The 19,241-nt window shown below is 42.4% G+C and overlaps 2 protein-coding genes and 1 non-coding gene across 3 annotated transcripts in view; 2 read left to right on the top strand and 1 right to left on the bottom strand.

The window, feature by feature from the left end:
* Positions 1-19,241, top strand: part of LOC128629044 (E3 ubiquitin-protein ligase TRIM35) — a 328,938-nt gene that overhangs the window by 259,103 nt on the left and 50,594 nt on the right. The gene's annotated exons all lie outside the window — the stretch shown is intronic.
* On the top strand, positions 894-1,007 carry trnal-caa (transfer RNA leucine (anticodon CAA)). The gene is made up of 2 exons: positions 894-931; positions 962-1,007. It is a non-coding gene; the product is annotated as a tRNA-Leu (tRNA).
* On the bottom strand, positions 1,708-4,956 carry LOC128629027 (E3 ubiquitin-protein ligase TRIM35). Its single transcript, XM_053675099.1, has 6 exons — positions 4,385-4,956; positions 3,900-3,995; positions 3,577-3,807; positions 3,426-3,448; positions 3,221-3,339; positions 1,708-2,698 (listed from the first exon to the last, which is right to left on the bottom strand). Exons 1-6 carry the CDS (start codon positions 4,781-4,783, stop codon positions 2,151-2,153), a joined length of 1,416 nt encoding a protein of 471 aa, XP_053531074.1. The 5' UTR covers positions 4,784-4,956; the 3' UTR covers positions 1,708-2,150.

Here is a 19,241-nt window from a genome sequence, read left to right as displayed (position 1 = left end):
AGAGATCAGCGGTTGTAGGCAGCATTTTTCTGTAGATGTTGAACTGAGCTGCTAAACTGACCTGCGAGGTGAAACTGACCCAAAGGACAGAGCTGTAGTGCTGCATGAATGTGATGTGCTCTGGATGTTCCGGACAAACAAAAAGAGAAAAGAAAGGATTATATTTTCCAGCTGCGGTATTTCCAGAGGTGGGAAGTAACACTCTATATACAAAAACAATGTGATCTTAAGAGTAGGTTTAACTGGCCGTACTTATACTCTTACTCAAGTTCATTTTTAATTACAGAAATGTACCTTTACTTCTCTACACTCGGTGGCGCTCCTGCGTTATTGTTAAATAGTAATGAATGTATGTAGTTTTAATAATTAGTTTATATCTCGTATATTGAGGTCGCGGTTCTCGCCCTACGCTGCAGTGTCTGAATGCGCACGCAACAACCCTCACTTTTATAACGGCTCAGTCCTGGAAGATGATGACCGACGAAGCGAGCGCGTCGATACACACGTATATTTATTCTTATTTGCTTCATTTATAATGTTAAATTACTTTAGTATACTTCTACCTCTCTGTGCTGCTGTAATATGTGGATTTCCCTCTGGGATTAATAAAGTGATCTATCTATCTATCTATAATCACGTGAAAAAACAAGTACACCCCATGGAAATGGTTTAAAAAAATTTAAAAACACAAGCAGTGATAACCCTCTTCTCTAAACATTTAAAAAGCTGACATGGTAGTTATTGAAGATCTTATTAAAAACTGGGACAGAATCCTTTTCTCCAAAGGTCAGAGTATTGTGCACTGTGATGTATTCACTCTGTTTCAGGTCAGCAAGTCTAATGAGTGTGTTTGTAAACAGGTGGAAAAAAGGGAGGGAACACACAGCTGTAGTGTCAGGATGGCCGAGCGGTCTAAGGCACCAGACTCAAGGTTCAGACCTTCTCCCTGGTTAAAGGAGGATTCTGGTCTCTAAATGGAGGCGTGGGTTCGAATCCCACTTCTGACAGGATTTTATTCCCTCTAAAAACCCCCATGTGTGAATATTAAATGAATGAAGTTAGGATTCTAAAATGTATTTTGTACGTATGCAGTAAATTAAAGATGAAGACACTCAACACTGGAGAAGTTTAAATGAGAGGGAACTTATTTATATGTGAGGTTCTGTGCTGAGTGTAGTAGTAGTTCAGAATGTAGCTTTCAGATAAATGCTGATAAATACACACATTAAGAGGAGTTGTGGATCTCCTCAGGATGTCATTTGTGTTTTTGAGGGTTGGAGATGATTTAATTCTTGGATGATCTCTGTGGAAATATGGATGAATAACATGACACTTGAACAGAACGTGTGGTTAAATGACTCTAGAGAACGGTATTATTATAAAATTGTTGTTTTTAGCCCCTTTAATGTCTGACTCTCTCCCCACCACTCTCTCTTCCACATCCGCCCCACATTCTCACTGTGAACAAAGTGATTTCATTTCATTCTGAATCGCATTTTAAATTGTGAATCGGCACCTAATGCAGGATTAACGTACAGATCCATCTGATCTTTACACAAGCACAAACTGCTGGTGGAGGGAAACTTAGAGCTCGATTTGAATTCTCCTCCACTGCACAGTTTCACACAACACACACATCCAGCTAAACATTTCACCCAGGATTAACAGCATAGCGCTAACAATACAAATACAGTAAAGACACCAGTCTTCAAAGCCTCAGTTTATTTACAGTGATTTAAATTCAGGAATAAAATGTAATAATCTAACTCATAGAGATCTACATTTACACATCATTCTGTGGTTTATTTGTTTCTGGAAGCCCTGAACTGAACATTGTGGGGAAAATGTACTATGGAGTTATTTGAACTTCATCACATTATTTTTATTTAATAATTCATTATTTCAACACAGTAGGTCGTTATTTTCACTTTAAAAATTTCATTTAATAACTTGGAATTTCGAGATATATTAATATTCCAGATATTATCTTATTATTTTGATGTAATTGTTAAGGTGAGTCGAAATAATAATATAACACTTCAAAATAAATTCCACAATGAAGTGTTCAGTAAAAACAGACTTTCACAGAGAACATGAATCTTTTCATCAGCAATATTTCATTAATGAATTGGAATAAAACAATATCAGCTCTAACTGATCTGATTCACTCTTACAGAGCACTGAAGTGGGAGGATCTTTACAGGAGATTTATTACAACCAACATTTATAAATGGCAGTAATTTATCAGTAAATGTGTGTGTGAAAGTGTGTATGTGTGTGTTAGTGAGAGGGTCAGAGAACGACAGCTTTCCTCTGTTCCAGTCCAGCTGCACTCTGATCCTCTGGAGATTCTGTGTTACTGAGAGGAGAGTGAATGACTGTGTTGTAGAACATGTTCCATATTTACCACCACAATACCCCACACACCAGATTCCACTTCTGGAGAATATATTTCCCTTCCTCTGAGCAGATTCTGTCATCACACCCACTAACCACAGTGTACAGTCTCCTACTTCAACGTCCCAGCAGTGTGTCCCTGAGTTAAAGACCTCAGAGCCCAGGATACAGTAACTATAATCATCAAATCTCTCTGGATTATCAGGAAGCTTCTGTTCCTCATCACTGAATCTCACACTGGTCAGATCATCAGATACAATGAGGAGAGGGTCAGCAGTGTTGGGGTCCAGAGTTACAGGTGCTGAAAACACACACACACACACACACACACACACACACACACACACACACACACACACACACACATTGGAGCTAAGCTAACTTAAGCATTACGTTAGTATGGAACTAGCTAACATTAGCCTAATCTAAAGAGATGATAACTGTGATTACAATATTAATGAATAAACATATATAACCGGGTGTAGTTAAATTATAAATGTAAACAATCTTTAAAAGAATTGTAAATCTAAAACTTTTGTAATCCATTTTTACACTCGCGCTTCAACCACTGAACAGTCTGACGCATCAGAAGCCTTTCAAAATAAAAGTTCCCTTATATTACATTACATCAGTTCAAAAGGTCACCACATATGTGTGTAATAATAATAATAATAATAATAATAATAATAACAACAACAACAACAACAACAACAATCCCAAAACATTACACAAATGAAACATCACTATAAAGACCACTTTAATGTAATTAACAAAGGCAGAGAAACAGAAATAAAGAAAGAAAGAAAGGAAGGAAGATTCTTACTGTATTGGACCGCGTCCTGCATCTTCTCCCAGACTCTGAACTTCAGGTTGTCCAGATGTTTTGCCACATGGATCAGTGTTCCTGAAAGCTCCTCTGGATGCTGCAGTGTGCACTGAGCTCTGCAAAAACATTCAGGAGTCAGTGCTGCTGTGGGTTTGGAGTCAGAAACACAGAGAACGAGAGAGACAGGAAGCACATCACTCACCTTCTCACTGTGGCCTCGTAGTTCTGTAAAACAACAAAGCAAATATCAGTGGATCTGATTGACATTTTTACACCACTGAAATGTGACGTTTCTGATGATGGAAAGAAGTTTTACTTTCTCACTGTATAAACACTGACTAAATGATCCTCACTTGTAAGAACGAGACGTCTTCGGCTCTCATCTCCTCTTCTACGCCTCTGATTGTGTCTGAAAGAGATGATATGTCTCTGCTCAGCTTCTCAATCTTCTCCTTCATCATCTGACTCTTCTGCTCCTCTTCCTCTCTCAGTGCAGCTATCCTGGCTGCCTCTTCATCTCGTAGAACCTGGTGAAGCTTCTCAAACTCCTCCTTAATCTGCCGCTCTGTGTGTTGGGCCTGAATCTGCAGTGAAGAGGAAATCAAATGAAATAGAAGTGATTCTGCAGTGATGCAAAATATCGTTCTAATATCAAACCCATCTTATTGATTCTAACCTTTATATGTTCTGTAGTCTGACTCCAGTGCAGTTTACAGTCTTTAAAGATCTTCAGTTTCTCCTGTAGGGGCTTCAGAGCAGTTTTCAGCTCCTCCTGGAACAAATCAACACACTGCATGGAGACTCTGTGTTTAGTAATAGCTGAATTCTCTCTTACAAGCACTCATTAGAGCTTTTCAAATGCACCAAGTACAGGAGAAACAATGAAAAGTGTAGACTTATAGGATGTGGGTTTATTGGTGTACACTGCTTTAGTCTAACATGGAAGATCTGCTCCTGTTTATACAGGAGACACTTCAGATGCTGAAAATCTGAAGATGATGGAATAGCAGACTCACATTTGTTATTATTTACTAAATTTATCACAAGGCAATTATCATTTATTATTGAATTATTACACTGTGTTTATATTGAACCTGTAGATATTGATATGTAGAATAAACTCTTTTTTACATGTACCTTTTACAGGAACGTTTTATTTACCTTACAGTCTGTTAATGCCTCATCAATGGGGCAGAATTTATGGTTGGTGTGTATTTTTGAATCCCGACACACCCAACACACCGGCTGTTGATCATCCAGACAGAAGAGTTTGAGTTTCTCACGGTGCAGACTGCAGACTGTTTCAGACGCTGATGAAGATCTCGGACTTCTCTCCTGTAAGAAAGTCTCACACAGGTTCTTTAAGGCCAGACATATGGGAGGATCCTCCATAGACGACTTCCTCCTACAAACAGGACATTCTCTGGATCCTTTGTTCTCCCAGAACTTCTGCAAACACACTTTACACACACTGTGACTGCAGCGCAGGAGAACAGGATCCGTGAAGATTTCACAGCACACAGGACAAGAGAACTCCTCCTCTGAAAACTTAGAAGCCATTTTATTCTGCTGCTGCTGTTGTTCTCTCCGGTCCGAATGTTCAGATTCACTTTCACTTTGATCAAAAGTAATCACACCCTGATTTCAGGTTTGTTTAAAGTTAATATACGAGTTTGCAGGTCCAGTTAGTAATCACTTCCTTTCACAGAGCTGAAAATGAGAATTCTCCATAAACCGAGAATAAAACTAAACTCACCAGAGCAGAACACTGCAAAAGGACTGCAGTCGTCTCGGACTCTGTTCTTCCTTAATGGGGGGAGTTTTAGAGAGACAGGATATGACCTGTTCCACTCAACACTGACAGCAGAAACAGCAGATAAAGATCACTTCTGATAATTCATCGTGTCGACCCAGTCAATGTTTATATCAAGAAATTTAGAAGAGATATTAATACAGAATGTTAACTGTGTAAACAGCCAGAGAGCATTTATTTAGGTTCTGAGCTCGTATGGAAAAGTCTGTTCAAATTAATAACAATATATTGATGTTTATTTCTGTTTACACTGGAAAGAAGTTTTGTTTGTAGTCTATACATGTAGTCTATGTTTGATGTTTTTCTTATTGAGATTCGACAATATCTTAAAACCATCTTTATGACACAAAACAAAACTACTAACATATGCAAGACTTTTGATAGCACGTTCACCTCACACCTCCAGGGTTGAACATTTCACAGAATGTTCCCTATGGACTTGGTGATGCACTAGAAATCCATTAGGGTCTCCCCACACAGGTTCAAATCCTGCCGACTACGACTGAAATTTGACAAACTGTGAAGCATTTCCTAATCCGGGTATGTTTCTTTAAACAACAGGAGTCCCGTTACATCTGGCGTAAACCAAACACAGAATTCCACAAAAAGAACATCATACCTACAGTCGAGCATGGAGGTGGCACTTGTGGGGATGCTCTGCTGCTTCAGGGCCTCGGCAATAGTCAAGGAAAACATGAATTCTGCTCTCTATCAGAAAATCCTAAAGGAGAATCTCCAGTCTTCAATCCCTAAGTTGAAGTACAAGCAGAACTGGATGATGCAGCAAGACAATGATCCAAAGCACAGGAGTAAGTCCACCTCTGAGATTAAAGTTTTGGAGTGGTCTAGTCAAAGTCCTGACTTGAACCAACTGAGATGCTGAGGCAGGACCTTAAACAGGCAGTTCATGCTCCAAAACCCTCCAATGTGTCTGAACCAAAGCACTTTTGCAAAGGAGAGTGGGCCAAAATTCCACCCGCTCCATATCTGACAACCTATTCATAAGAATTAAAAGCCATTATCTTAATGGTGTTTTCATTTAAAAAATTAATGTCAGAAGAGGGATTTGAACTCACGCTTCCATTTAGAGACCAGAATCCTCCTTTTACCAGGGAAAAGGTCTAAACCTTGAGTGTGGAGCCTTAGACCGCTCGGCCATCCTGACACTACAGACGTGTTTTTTGCCCTTATACCCACCTGTTTACAAGCACAATAAATACACACGCAGACCTGAAACAGAGGTAAATACATCACCGTGCACAGTGCTCTGATCTTTGGAGGAAAGGATTCTGTCTCAGTTTACTCTGGGGGACCCCAGGTATTTTCAGACACTGATCATTTTGGCACGCTCTGATATTGTTGTCAATTTGAACAAATGTAAGCACTATTTTCAAAGTCACATGACTTTTTAGTCTTCAGCACAAGTTCCCCTACAAAAATATCTAAGTAGGATGTGTTTCATGATGTACATTAAACATAAATACGGTGATTTTTGTGACGAACCACTTCGGTCATTTGAGGTGATTCTGTTAAGTCTTGAGTATACATCAACCACAAACACTTTCATGTGCTCCGTTGATATGGACACTTAAATAGACATCTAAGAGTGCATGTGCCTATTGTTTTGGATCAAGAGTGGGCAGTGGGAGGGCTAATGGCTTTCTACACCGAATACGCAAAAGAAGTTGTTCACAGGTCAGCCCAGGTAACCTCATCAGGGTCATGGTCCCAACAGAAGCCTAGAATTTCTGAACTGACTCCCAGTGAAACATGTTCAGAAACGGAAAAAAAATCCTTTCAGGTTTCCCAGCAGAGGTTCGAATGCTGAAGAGTAGGTCTGAATTTCTGTTTGCCAGATGATGGGTGAAAACTAGTCATTGTAGACAATTCTGAACAGACGCACAGTGAAGCAGGTTTAGACATTGGGCCACGCAGAGACAGGTATTTTCAGTAGCTGTGGATGAGTGGTTAAGGGAAGGACTAGAAATCAATCGGGGTCTCCCCGCTGAACTTGAAGCACGTGTTAACTGCAGTGAACTTGAAATTTATTTCACAGAAATGTTGAGGGAGAATGCACACACTGTATGAGACTGTATTATCTCTTTGTCAGAGTAAATGAAGAGTCGGCCCAATTGCCTTCCGCCTTTTTATTTGATTAAAAGTAAACACACAACGCAGACAACAACATTTCTTAGGGAGTTTTTCCCTCACCACCGGCTCGCTCAATTCGGATAAATTCACACATTTAAAATCCGTATCCCGTGGCTTATGTTTCTGTAAAGCTGCTTTGAGACAATGTCCATTCTAAAAAGCGCTATACAAATAAAATTTAATTGAACTGAACTGAACAACCGATTACCCTCACATCAGGGTGTGTTGGTCAGGTGTCCACATACTTTTGGCCACACAGTGCCCTTTTCACATTATCTCAGGGGTTCCCAAATTAGGGGTCATGACCCCATGTGGGGTTAATTGGTTTGCATGGTTTAGTTTGGGAAGCCCTAAGATCATGTGCAAGGGGCATCTATGTTGGATGTAACTATGTAGCTAGAAATAAGTATGAATTAATTTGATAATCAACCAGTACCACATCTGTTCCCAAAGGTATTGTCTCATAAACAAACATGATTGTTTTCATGAAATTGAAAGACATTATATGTTTTGACTAACTTCATCTTGCATTTGTTCAGGTGTTAAGGTGGTAAAGAAAAAGAAATGGGAGACCAGTGAAGTGAAAACAGTTGAAAAACATCTGTACAGGTTCATCAAAACTTGCACAGTGCCAGGAAAAAAACATGGTGAGGCCTGTATTAAAGCTGAGCTGTTGCACTGAAAGGCAGGGATCGGTTGTCCGGTAAGTTCTTTGTAAAAAATCGAATCACTGCTCTTAAAAGGAAAATGTAACCCAGAAAAAGTCTGCATGGTTTCATTTGGTTTTATTTGCACAGATCATTGGTAGTTTTAGTTTATTATTATTATTGTTATTATTATTATTATTATTATTATTATTATTATTATTATTATTATTATTATTATTATTAAGTTTATGGCTGGAATTTTGTATTGTACAATTTTATTTTTTCTACTTTTTTACATTTCATTCGTGAGAAACATTTGAGTGTTAATTAGTAACTGCCTGAAAATACTATCTGTGTGAAAATACTATCTGTGTGAAAATACTATCTGTGTGAAAATACTATCTGTGTGAAAATACTGTCTGTGTGAAAATACTATCTGTGTGAAAATACTATCTGTGTGAAAATACTATCTGTGTGAAAATACTGCATTGCAAATGGCAAGATGTTTCAGATTAAAATAAAAGGCATGTTGTTATTCATGTGACTTAATCAATTATCTTGGAAATATGCATTATAGCACCTTCCCAATTGTTTGTAAATTGCGTCCCCAGATTGTTCACAAGTACCTACAATTTAGAAATACCAGAATAATAGTGTGTGTGTGTCTGCTCGTCCTCAAACGTTTGGTCTACCAGAAATTGTCCCCAGAATGTGGAAAAATGTCACATTGCTTTATTGACGTTTTTTCTTTAATTTGAAGTGACAGACGGTTTTACAGCTTCAACAGAAACACGAATCTGTCTTTGGTTTGCTCCTAAACCTTTTAGAAATACGGGTCCCCGCATTGGAGGATCCAGCATGTAGTCCCCAATATAGACTTGCACAAGTATGTGTGTGTGAACGAGTGTGAAAGCGAGTGTGTGTGTGTGTGTGTGAACGAGTGTGAAAGCGAGTAAGTGCGTGTGTGTGCGTGTGAACGAGTGTGAAAGCGAGTAAGTGCGTGTGTGTGTGTGTGTGTGTGAACGAGTGTGAAAGCGAGTAAGTGCGTGCGTGTGTGTGTGTGTCGCAGTGGAGGAGCGTGGCGGCTCCGAACACGCGGCTGTGTGAGAGTTTGAGTCACCGGCACGGTGTGAGGGTGGCGTGCAGGGCGAGTGTGGAGGAGTGTGTGTTAGCGGGAGGAGAAGTGGTGGGACATGAGAACATTGTCTCTGCCTCCCGCATGAACAATGCAGTTGTAGTCTTTGTGAATGACGTTGATAGGGCAAACAAGCTAGTGCAGAAAGGAACTGTACTCAATAATGAGCTTACGATGGTCTCTTCCCTACGTTCCCCATCCAAAAAGGTTATACTGTCTAATGTCCCTCCCTTCATCTCCGATGAGATCATATCCAAAGAACTGTCTAGATCCGGGCGGTTGGTCTCCCCCATAAAGAAAATCCCCCTTGGCTGTAAGTCCCCACTAGTTAAGCACTTGGTGTCTTTTAGAAGAATGGTTTTTATGATTCTGAAAGATGGTGTAGAGGAACTGAACCTAGTGTTTAAATTCAGTGTAGAAGGCTATGGCTCCAGCATTTTTGTATCTACAGAAAAGCGAGAAGTCGTATACCGTGCCGAGAGCATTAAGGAGTTCTTACGGAATACCAAATGGCAAAAGGACGTTGTAGTAGAAGAGCACTTCGCAGATCTGAAGCAGTTTATCCATGATGTCAAACATTTTAGAAGGGAAGGAGCTTTTACTGACACTGAGATCTATCGTCTGAAGAAATTCATGACTAAAGTCAGCAGAGAAACTCCTGATGATGACCAGTAGAGTGTTTGGTGTGTTTTATATTAGAATGGGTTTTATCATCTGCTTGTTTTATCTACACCTTGTTCTTATGACTGGGATTCGTATTGCAAGTGTAAATGTTAACGGGGCAAGAGAACATGAAAAACGTGTAAAACTATGAGTTACTAAAGCAGAAGTGTATTGATGTAGCGATGTTGCAGGAAACACATAGTAATGTTAACAGTGCTACTATCTGGATGAAGGAGTGGGGTGCGCTGGCAATTTTAAGTCACAATACATCAGTTAGTGGTGGGGTTGCCCTACTGTTTGCTCGCAATTTTACTCCCAGTTCTTATACAGTAGATGAGGTTTTAAATGGGAGGCTTTTAAAAGTAAGAGCTATCTATGAGAATGAGAGCTTTGTTTTTATTTGTGTGTACGCTCCCACCAGTGCAGTGGAGAGAATGGTTTTCTTAAATAAACTAGACAAGGTCATTGCTGACTGCAACACTGCCGATATTTTAATTCTGGGTGGGGATTTTAACTGCACAACAGATAACTTTGACAGGAACCACACAGAACCTCATGTGGCCTCCCGTAAGCGCCTGTGGGAGACGATGGAGGCTCACGAACTGATTGATATTTGGAGAAATTTAAATAGAAACCAGAGGCAGTACACGTGGGCCCACTCCATAGACAACACACTCTCCCTGGCAAGACTAGATCGCTTTTATGGTTTTAAACATCAGCTGACACTTTTTACTAAATGTTTTATTGGGGCGCTGGTCCGCTCACGCTTTAAGAGCATGAATGAGATGGATGCTCCTTCTAAGTTCTTTTTTGGTCTAGAGCAGAAGAATGGACAGAAGAGATTCATAAATGCTGTGTGAACAGAATGAGGGGATCTTCTGTCAGAAATTTGAAACTCGCAAGCAGACAGTTAGCTTCTACTTGAAGCTGTACAGCACGGAGTGGTCAGGGGCACAGATAGTGGAGGAGAGCTTCCTTAAGAACCTGCCGAAACTCCCAGAGCATGTGGCCAAAGGCATGCACGTGGAGCTGACGCTAGCAGAGCTCTATGAGGCTCTCCAAGGGATGGAGAATGGAAGAGCGCCAGGCATAGACGGTCTCCCTGTAGAGTTCTACAAAGCCTTTTGGGCAGTTGTAGGGCAGGATGTGCTAGAAGTGTTGCTAGACAGTGTGAAGGGAGGTGAACTCCCATTGAGCTGCAGGAGAGCCGTCCTGACCCTACTGCCGAAAAAGGGAGACCTGACGCATTTGAAGAACTGGCGCCCGGTCTCACTGTTGTGCACGGACTACAAACTGCTCTCAAAAGCGCTAGCTTCAAGACTGACTAAGGTAATGGAGCAAATCACTCACCATAACCAGAGGTCAACTGGCCAAAAGCGAAGCCATTTTAGTTGGAGAGTGGGGTGGTGGGCAGCCCACATTACCAGCTGGTTTGGTGTGGAAAAAGGGTGGGCCAAATCTCTCTATCTCTCTCTCCATCTCTCTATCTCTCTATCTATCTAGCTCTCTCTCTCACTCTATCTATCTAGCTCTCTCTCTCTATCTCTCTCTCTCTCTTATTGGTTATCTTGTCTCACACTTTAAACATCTATGATTCACACTACTTTTTCTCCACGGACGTGTCCGTGTCCTCCTGCGCTCCGTCCACTTCCTATATTTATCCAGTCATACACACGGTCACTCACACGCTTTCCCCATTTATAAAGTCGATATTTTTGATTTCAGGATGTTTAAAGGGTTCGTGAAGTGATCTCGGTTTTAACGGAAACGGATTTAAAGAGTCAGAGTGTGTGTTTTGGTTCTTTATCTGCCACCGCGACCCATTCACACACGCAGAGCAGTGTAGGAAGGAGGCGCATGCGCAGTGCCCTTTAAACCTGCCTTCGGTTCGCCTCTTTCAGATGACGTCATCGCTTCGCACCGCCTCCGGAACGTGAGAGTTGTAGGGTTGCCAGATAACAAATACATGTGACTATCTGGTTTAAATCTTTTTAAAATTAATCTAAGTAAATAGTTTTAATATACGTAATATCTTATCTAAATATATCTATCCCCCCCCCCTCTCTCTGTCTCTCTCTCTCACACACACACACACACACACACACACACACACACACACACACACTTTTTCATGATGTTAAAATATGTTGCTCTTTGAATTAGAAAGTATCTTTCATTTATTGATATACAGGGTCAGTGAAATAAGGGGGTCCAAATGAAAATGAAAAAGATATAATTGAAGAAGAACTAGTTTTATGTGGCGCACGGTGGTTTAGTGGTTAGCACATTCACCTCCAGGGTCGGGGTTCGATTCCCACCGTGGCCCTGTGTGTGTGTGTGGAGTTTGCATCTTCTCCCCGTGCTGCAGGGGTTTCCTCCAGGTACTCCGGTTTCCTCCCCCAGTCCAAGACATGCATGGTAGTCTGGCTCTCATCTATCTAGCTCTCTCTCTCTAGCTCTCTCTAGCTCTCTCTCTCTATCTAGCTCTCTAGCTCTCTCGCTCTCTATCTTGCTCTCTCTCTGTCTAGCTCTCTTTATCTATCTAGCTCTCTCTCTCTCTCTAGCTCTCTCTCTTTATCTAGCGCTCTCTCTATGTAGCTCTCTCTATCTATGTAGCTCTCTCTCTCTGTCTAGCTCTCTCTCTCTCTAGTTCTCTCTCTCTCTCTCTATCTAGCTCCCTCTCTTTATCTATCTATCTCTCTCTCTATCTATCTATCTATCTCTCTATCTCTCTCTCTCTATCTAGCTCTCACAAGGTACAACAAGGTATAACAATTCCCAAGTGTGAGGGTGTTTTTAAACTATCAGCATACGCTGACGATGTGGCGATCCTTGTTGGCAGCCAGAGGGATGTTGATACGATACGGAAGATCACTGATGATTTTAGAACTGTTTCTTCTGCCAAGGTAAACTGGGAGAAAAGCGTGGCGTTTTTAATCGGGGGATGGTTAGGCGGCGTCCCAAACCTCCCAGACCGCTTACTATGGTGTAGAGGTGGTTTTAAGTATTTGTAGGTGTTTTTAGGAGATGAAGGGTTTATGGGGAAAAACTTTGAAGGGACTGTCGAGAAGGTAAAGGGTCGGTTGGAGAGGTGGAATTTTTTAGTTAAAAAAGTGTCCTTTAGGGGGCGTGTACTTAAAATTAACAACCTGGTAGCATCATCCCTCTGGCATAGGCTTGCGTGCATCGATCCTCCAATACATGTTTTATCTAAAATCCAGTCAATTTTAGTTAATTTTTTCTGGGATAGTCTACACTGGGTTCCACAGAGTGTTCTGTTTCTCCCCAAGGATGAAGGGGGACATGGACTGGTACACCTGCAGAGCAGGACTGCAGCCTTTCGGTTACGTTTTGTGCAAAGGCTGCTACCTGGACCTGTAAATGCAAACTGGAAGGGTGTAGCATGTGCCATTTTACGGACACTTGAAGGGCTGGATTTACATAAACCTCTTTTCTGGATGGACCTGAAAAAGATGGACATCAGGAAACTTCCTGTTTTTTACCGAAATGTTTTTAAAGTGTGGGGAGCTAATAACTGATGACTGAAGAGGTCTTGAAAATGCTGGAGGAATATTCCGGAGGGCTAAACAGTCCCAATGACCAAGATCCCTTACCAGATTTTAGTGTCTCGGCGAATGTACATGAGTGCTCAGGTGTGTTTTTTAAATCTGAACAACTAAGTTTTGTGGGTCCCAAGGTACCATCTGGGAAAGAACTGTATAAAATGTGCGTACTATCCCTAAATAAAAAGTTTCTGGACAAAAGAGTCGACACACCTTGGCGGTCTGTTCTACAAATAAAGGAACATGTAAAGCCACAATGGAGGGCTTTGTACAAGTCACCATTAACAAAAAAGTGTGGGGATTTACAGTGGAGGATTTTACACGGTGCAGTGGCTGTTAATTCTTTTATCTGTGTTTTAAACCCTGATGTGAGTTATGAATGTCCTTTCTGTGCCGTGAGAGAATCTGTGTTTCACATGTTTATGCACGGTGTGAGATTGAAGCCTCTTTTTACTGTTTTACAGAGACTGCTTGGCCATTTTAATGAGTTTTACAATCGAAACTTTTATTTTTGGTTTTAAATACTCTCAAAAAAAAGGTTTAAGTGTCAGTTGATAAATTTGATCATAGGGCAGGCAAAGATGGCCATATATGTCAGCAGGAGAAACAGAATTGAGTCAAATTCAGGGGACAGCGTTTTAGTGGTTTTTGCGATTCTCTTAAAATCTAGGATACTAATCGATTTTAAGTTTCACCAAGAGATGAAAGACCTTGTAGCATTTGAGAATATCTGGTGTCTGGAAGGGGCATTATGTGTGGTTTTAGAAGAAAAAGTGAGATTTCATCAACTTTTAGAAGACTGTATACATACTGGTTGATACTTGGTTGCTTATTTTATATTCTTCACTCCTTTGGGGGTTTTGAAGACAACTGGAAGGAGAAGTATTTTAATTATCTATTTATTTATCTTTTTATATATATATTTATATGTATATAAACTTATTTCACTTTTTTTTCTTTTAAGGTCATTTGCAATGACTCTGAGGGACCGAAATAGGTCAATGTAGCTTTTAAAAGCTTGTAAATAAAAGGCCTTTGAAATTCAAAAAACTCTGTCTCTGTCTAGCTCGCTCTCTCTCTCTCTCTCCGTCTAGCTCGCTCTCTCTCTCTCTCTCTCCGTCTAGCTCGCTCTCTCTCTCTCTCCGTCTAGCTCTCTCTCTCTCTCTCTCCGTCTAGCTCTCTCTCTCTCTCTCTCCGTCTAGCTCGCTCGCTCTCTCTCTCTCTCCGTCTAGCTCTCTCTCTCTCTCCGTCTAGCTCGCTCTCTCTCTCTCTCCGTCTAGCTCGCTCTCTCTCTCTCTCTCCGTCTAGCTCGCTCTCTCTCTCTCTCTCTCCGTCTAGCTCGCTCTCTCTCTCTCTCCGTCTAGCTCTCTCTCTCTCTCTCTCCGTCTAGCTCTCTCTCTCTCTCTCTCCGTCTAGCTCGCTCGCTCTCTCTCTCTCTCCGTCTAGCTCTCTCTCTCTCTCCGTCTAGCTCGCTCTCTCTCTCTCTCCGTCTAGCTCGCTCTCTCTCTCTCTCCTTCTAGCTCGCTCTCTCTCTCTCTCCGTCTAGCTCGCTCTCTCTCTCTCTCTCTCTCTCTCCGTCTAGCTCGCTCTCTCTCTCTCTCTCTCTCTCTCCCCGTCTAGCTCGCTCGCTCTCTCTCTCTTCGTCTAGCTCGCTCTCTCTCCGTCTAGCTCGCTCTCTCTCTCTCCGTCTAGCTCTCTCTATCTATCTAGCTCTCTCTATCCATCCATCTAGCTCTCTATCTATCTAGCTCTCTATCTATCTAGCTCTCTCTCTCTGTCTAGCTCTCTCTCTGTCTAGCTCTCTCTCTCTATCGATCTAGTGCGCTCTCTCTCTCTCTCTATCTCGCTCTCTCTATCTCTCTCCCTCTCTGTCCCTCACTCTCTCTCTCTCTCCTGCTCTCTATCTGTCTCTCTTTCTCTCTCTATCTATCTCTCTCCCTCTCTAGAGATAGAGAGAGAACCTGAAGTGTCACTGAGGAAGCAGCACCTTCGAGGTAACGCTATTGCATTAATTTCTTGTAATCTCTATACTTTAAAATTATTTACCTTACGTTATACAAATATAACTGACACTACTTTAGATAAAACAATCGTAACGTTGCGCTGTCGCTCAATTTGATCTGTTGTTTACAAACTTCCGCAACTAGCTTGTAGCCCGTAGCCTGCTAGCATCACCACAAATATGTCTGCTGTCTCTCCAGTTTTGAGTGCAGATGAGGACTCGCTCGAGCTTCACATGGTGCGGCTGGAACTGGAGGATGTGGAGAAGCAGATCCGCGGCCTACTCGACAAGCAGGCCCAGCTGCTGGAGCGACAAACTGCGCTGGAAACATCTTATGCCTCTGCCCACATATCCAAGGTAAGCACACAGCGTAGTATTTCCACTCCCAGCCCCTCTACGCCGTGTGTTTCTCTGTGCTCCGTCACGCCGGCGCCAACACACCTCGGGCCTTGGGTGAACCGGCGGCGGAAGGCGCAGGCTGGACCCTCTCCACCTCCGGTGTTCGAGATTCCAACCAGGAACCGCTTCGCCCCTCTCCGTCAGACCAGACCCAACGCTGTGATCGTCGGGGACTCCATTGTGCGGAACGTCCGTGTAGCCTCATCTAAAGGTAAGGTGCGCGCACGCAGTTTTTCTGGTGCTCGTGTCCTCGATGTCGCCGCGCAGGTATCCGGGATCCTGAAGAAGGACGAGCGCATTGGAGCGGTTGTGCTGCACGCGGGGACGAACGACACCAGGCCGCAGCAGATGGAGGTTCTGAAGAGGGACTTCTCCAGCCTGATGGAGACGGTACGAGGCAGATCACCCACCGCGAAGATCGTCGTCTCTGGACCTCTTCCCACATACAGACGTGGAGCAGAAAAGTTCAGTAGACTTCTAGCATTAAATGAAGCCAGTCCTCCTGGATACAGTTATGTACATCAGCCTCGTTCAGCAGGTAGAGGAGGAGGTGTTGGTCTCATCCATAGTCAAAATCTAGTCGTCACGCACAAACCTAGTCATAAATTTAATTCTTTTGAAATTCTTTATACCAGTATAAGTTACGTAGCCACAAAAAATAAGTCAATTCCTCTAATTATTATTTACAGACCCCCAGGGCCATATACTGAACTTCTTAGTGAATTTGCAGACTTTGTCTCAAACCTGGTCGTGTCTGTAGATAAAGCATTAATCGTCGGAGACTTTAATATTCATTTTGATAACCTGGAAGACCCTCTAAGATTAGCGGTTGTGTCCATCTTAGATTCAGTAGGGATTAATCAGAACGTAATCGGGCCTACTCATAATGGTGGTCACACTCTTGACCTCATACTAACATACGGACTAAGTATAGAAAATATTATCATTTTTCCGCAGTCTGAAGTTGTCTCAGACCATTATCTTATCTCGTTCATAATACGTATTGATCATAATATTTCCACCTCGCCTCGCTACCGCGTAAAACGTACCTACACTTCAGCTACTGCACCGAGCTTCATAAATAACCTCGCAGAAACATCAGTTAGATTTGGATCACCGTCTGATCCCCTAGAACTCGATCAGGCGACTGAAAGCTTGGAGTCAACACTCCGCTACACGCTAGATAGAGTTAAAAAAAAATTAGCACCCTGGTATAACGATCAAACGCGAACCTTAAAACAGACCACTCGACAATTAGAACGTAAACGGCGTCAAACCAAACTGGTGATATTTCAAACAGCATGGAAGGAGAGCCTACTGAAATATAGGAAATCTCTTGGCGATGCTAGAAAAATCTATTTCTCCACCTTCAGCTCGCTCAGTTGGGATAAATTCGCACCTTTAATATCTGTATACCGTGTTGATATTTCTGTATAGCTGCTTTGAGACGATGTCTACTGTAAAAAGCGCTATACAAATAAAATTGAATTGAATTGGTTTTGATGAAGAAAATAACTCCTACCAGACTCCGAGCCTTGCACGTAAGTTGGGCCAGTCCTTGAAAAAGATATGTGACGTTATACATTGCAGAGCTCTAATGGCAGAAGACAGTGAGTGGATAAAGTCAACCCAGACGTTCACAAGGCTCTATAATGCAAAATGGTCTGAACTTTTTCTCACACAGCTTTGACCACCTTGAATGAGGGGCACTTTAACAAGCCATCCACCCTCCCTTTCACAGAGGATGTACAACGTCTTCACCAGCGTCTTGAAAAGATTGCCGGTTTTGCATCTGAGAACTTGAAAAAGATTCCATCAGCACAAGTCTACGGGGAACTTTGCAGAGCAGCTCTAGCTAAAATAATACTGTTCCACCGAAGACGTGGAGGAGAGGTTGCAAAGATGCAGTTAAAAGGCTTCCTAGAAAGGGACACAGCTGCCCTACATAAGGATGTTGCTGTTGGACTCTCAAAGTTCGAACAAAAACTTTGTGCACATGTCAGTCGGGTGGAAATTAGGGGTAAAAGGGGGCGAAAAGTTGCAGTGTTGCTATCGCCAGACGTGGTCGATGCCTTAACCTGCCTCATGAGCAGAAGGAAAGAGTGTGGAGTCCCAGAAGAAAACACATTCCTGTTTGCGAGACCTAACTGTCTGACTCCTTATCGAGGACAAGACTGTCTAAGGATTTATGCAAATGAGTGTGGTGCGCAAAACCCTGAACTCCTCAAGTCTACACAATTACGCAAACATGTTGCAACTGCGTCACAGGTCCTAAACCTCAAAAACCACGAGTTGGACCAAGTTGCTGACTTTTTGGGCCACGATATTCGTGTCCACAGAGAGTATTACAGGCTTCCAGAAGCTGCAACCCAGCTGGCCAAAATATCCAAACTGCTACTTGCCATGGAGGAAGGTTCACTTACAAATCTTCAGCGCAAAACACTAGAAGAGATTGAAATTGAAGGTATTGCTATTAAATCCATTTTAAGGAGATATTAATGACGATCGACAACTTTTGAAACTAAAACGAGTGTCTTACATAATCTTGACGTGAGGTTTCTATGATCTCCCGTCCTACTTCATTTGACTTGTATTTAGTCACTAGGATGCTCTGAAGTTGTTTAGGATGCAACCCCCCCCCCCCCCCCCCCCCCCATTATTAGCAGTGAACACACACACTGGTAGGAAGGACAAAGAGAGCAGCAGGAGCAAAGAGTGTGAACAACCTGGTAAAAGCACACAATATCTCTTCATATCTCGTTCTCTCATGGAGGTCTTGCGGGTGGGGTCCCTGAATGTTAATGGGATGTGAGATGAAAGAAAGAATAGACTACTTCTAGAGACTGAATAGTGAAAGGATATAGGGGTGATCTTGCTACAAGAAACCCAAAGCGACCAGGACAGTTAAGCTAAATGGGGTCTGTGGTGGAAAGGGGAGAAAGTCCTTAGTCATGGGTCTAACCTGAGTGCTGGGGTGGCTTTTCCTTTTGCCATTTTTTTTTACATGGAGACATGGACAGAGGAAGGAGCTCTCTTATCCTTTCAAACACTGACAACTTTGGAGGACGCATTCAAGAAAGCGCTGTATGAAACATGTATCAAGGTTGTGTACAGAGGTGCTTTGACTGGACTGAAAGAGTCACACTGGTCAGGGCAGTTGGAACCGGACTCTTCCCCACGAGGATGCTGGAGGTCCCTGTACAAACCGCCCACCGAGAAGCGCACTGCTGATCTTTAGTGGCGGATAGAGAGAGAGGGAGAGCTAGATAGAGAGAGCTAGAAAGATAGCGAGATAGAGAGCTAGAGAGAGAGCTAGATAGAGAGATTGAGAGAGAGAGAGCTAGATAGAGAGAGAAAGAGAGATAGAGAGAGAGAGCTAGATAGAGAGAGCTAGAGAGAGAGAGAGGGAGAGCTAGAGAGAGAGAGAGAGAGCTAGAGAGAGCGAGCTAGAGACAGCTAGATGGAGAGAGAGAGCTAGATGGAGAGAGAGAGCGAGTGAGAGAGCTAGAAAGATAGAGAGATTGAGAGAGAGAGCTAGTGAGATTGAGAGAGAGAGCTAGATAGAGAGAGAGCTAGAGAGAGAGAGAGAGCTAGAGAGAGAGAGCGCTAGAGAGAGAAAGAGAGCTAGATAGAGAGAGAGCTAGA

Source organism: Ictalurus punctatus, chromosome 24 (assembly GCF_001660625.3).
Source record: "Ictalurus punctatus breed USDA103 chromosome 24, Coco_2.0, whole genome shotgun sequence".
NCBI lineage: Eukaryota > Metazoa > Chordata > Actinopteri > Siluriformes > Ictaluridae > Ictalurus > Ictalurus punctatus.
This window is presented reverse-complemented; position numbering and strand designations above follow the sequence as displayed.

Coding starts and splice junctions, on each gene's coding strand:
- LOC128629027 (XM_053675099.1), bottom strand. CDS start 4,783: ATGGCTTCTAAGTTTTCAGAGGAGGAGTTCTCTTGTCCTGTGTGCTGT. Junction 3,996..4,384: donor AGGCATTAACAGACTGTAAG/GTAAATAAAACG, acceptor GATTTGTTCCAG/GAGGAGCTGAAAACTGCTCT. Junction 3,808..3,899: donor AGACTACAGAACATATAAAG/GTTAGAATCAAT, acceptor TCTTCACTGCAG/ATTCAGGCCCAACACACAGA.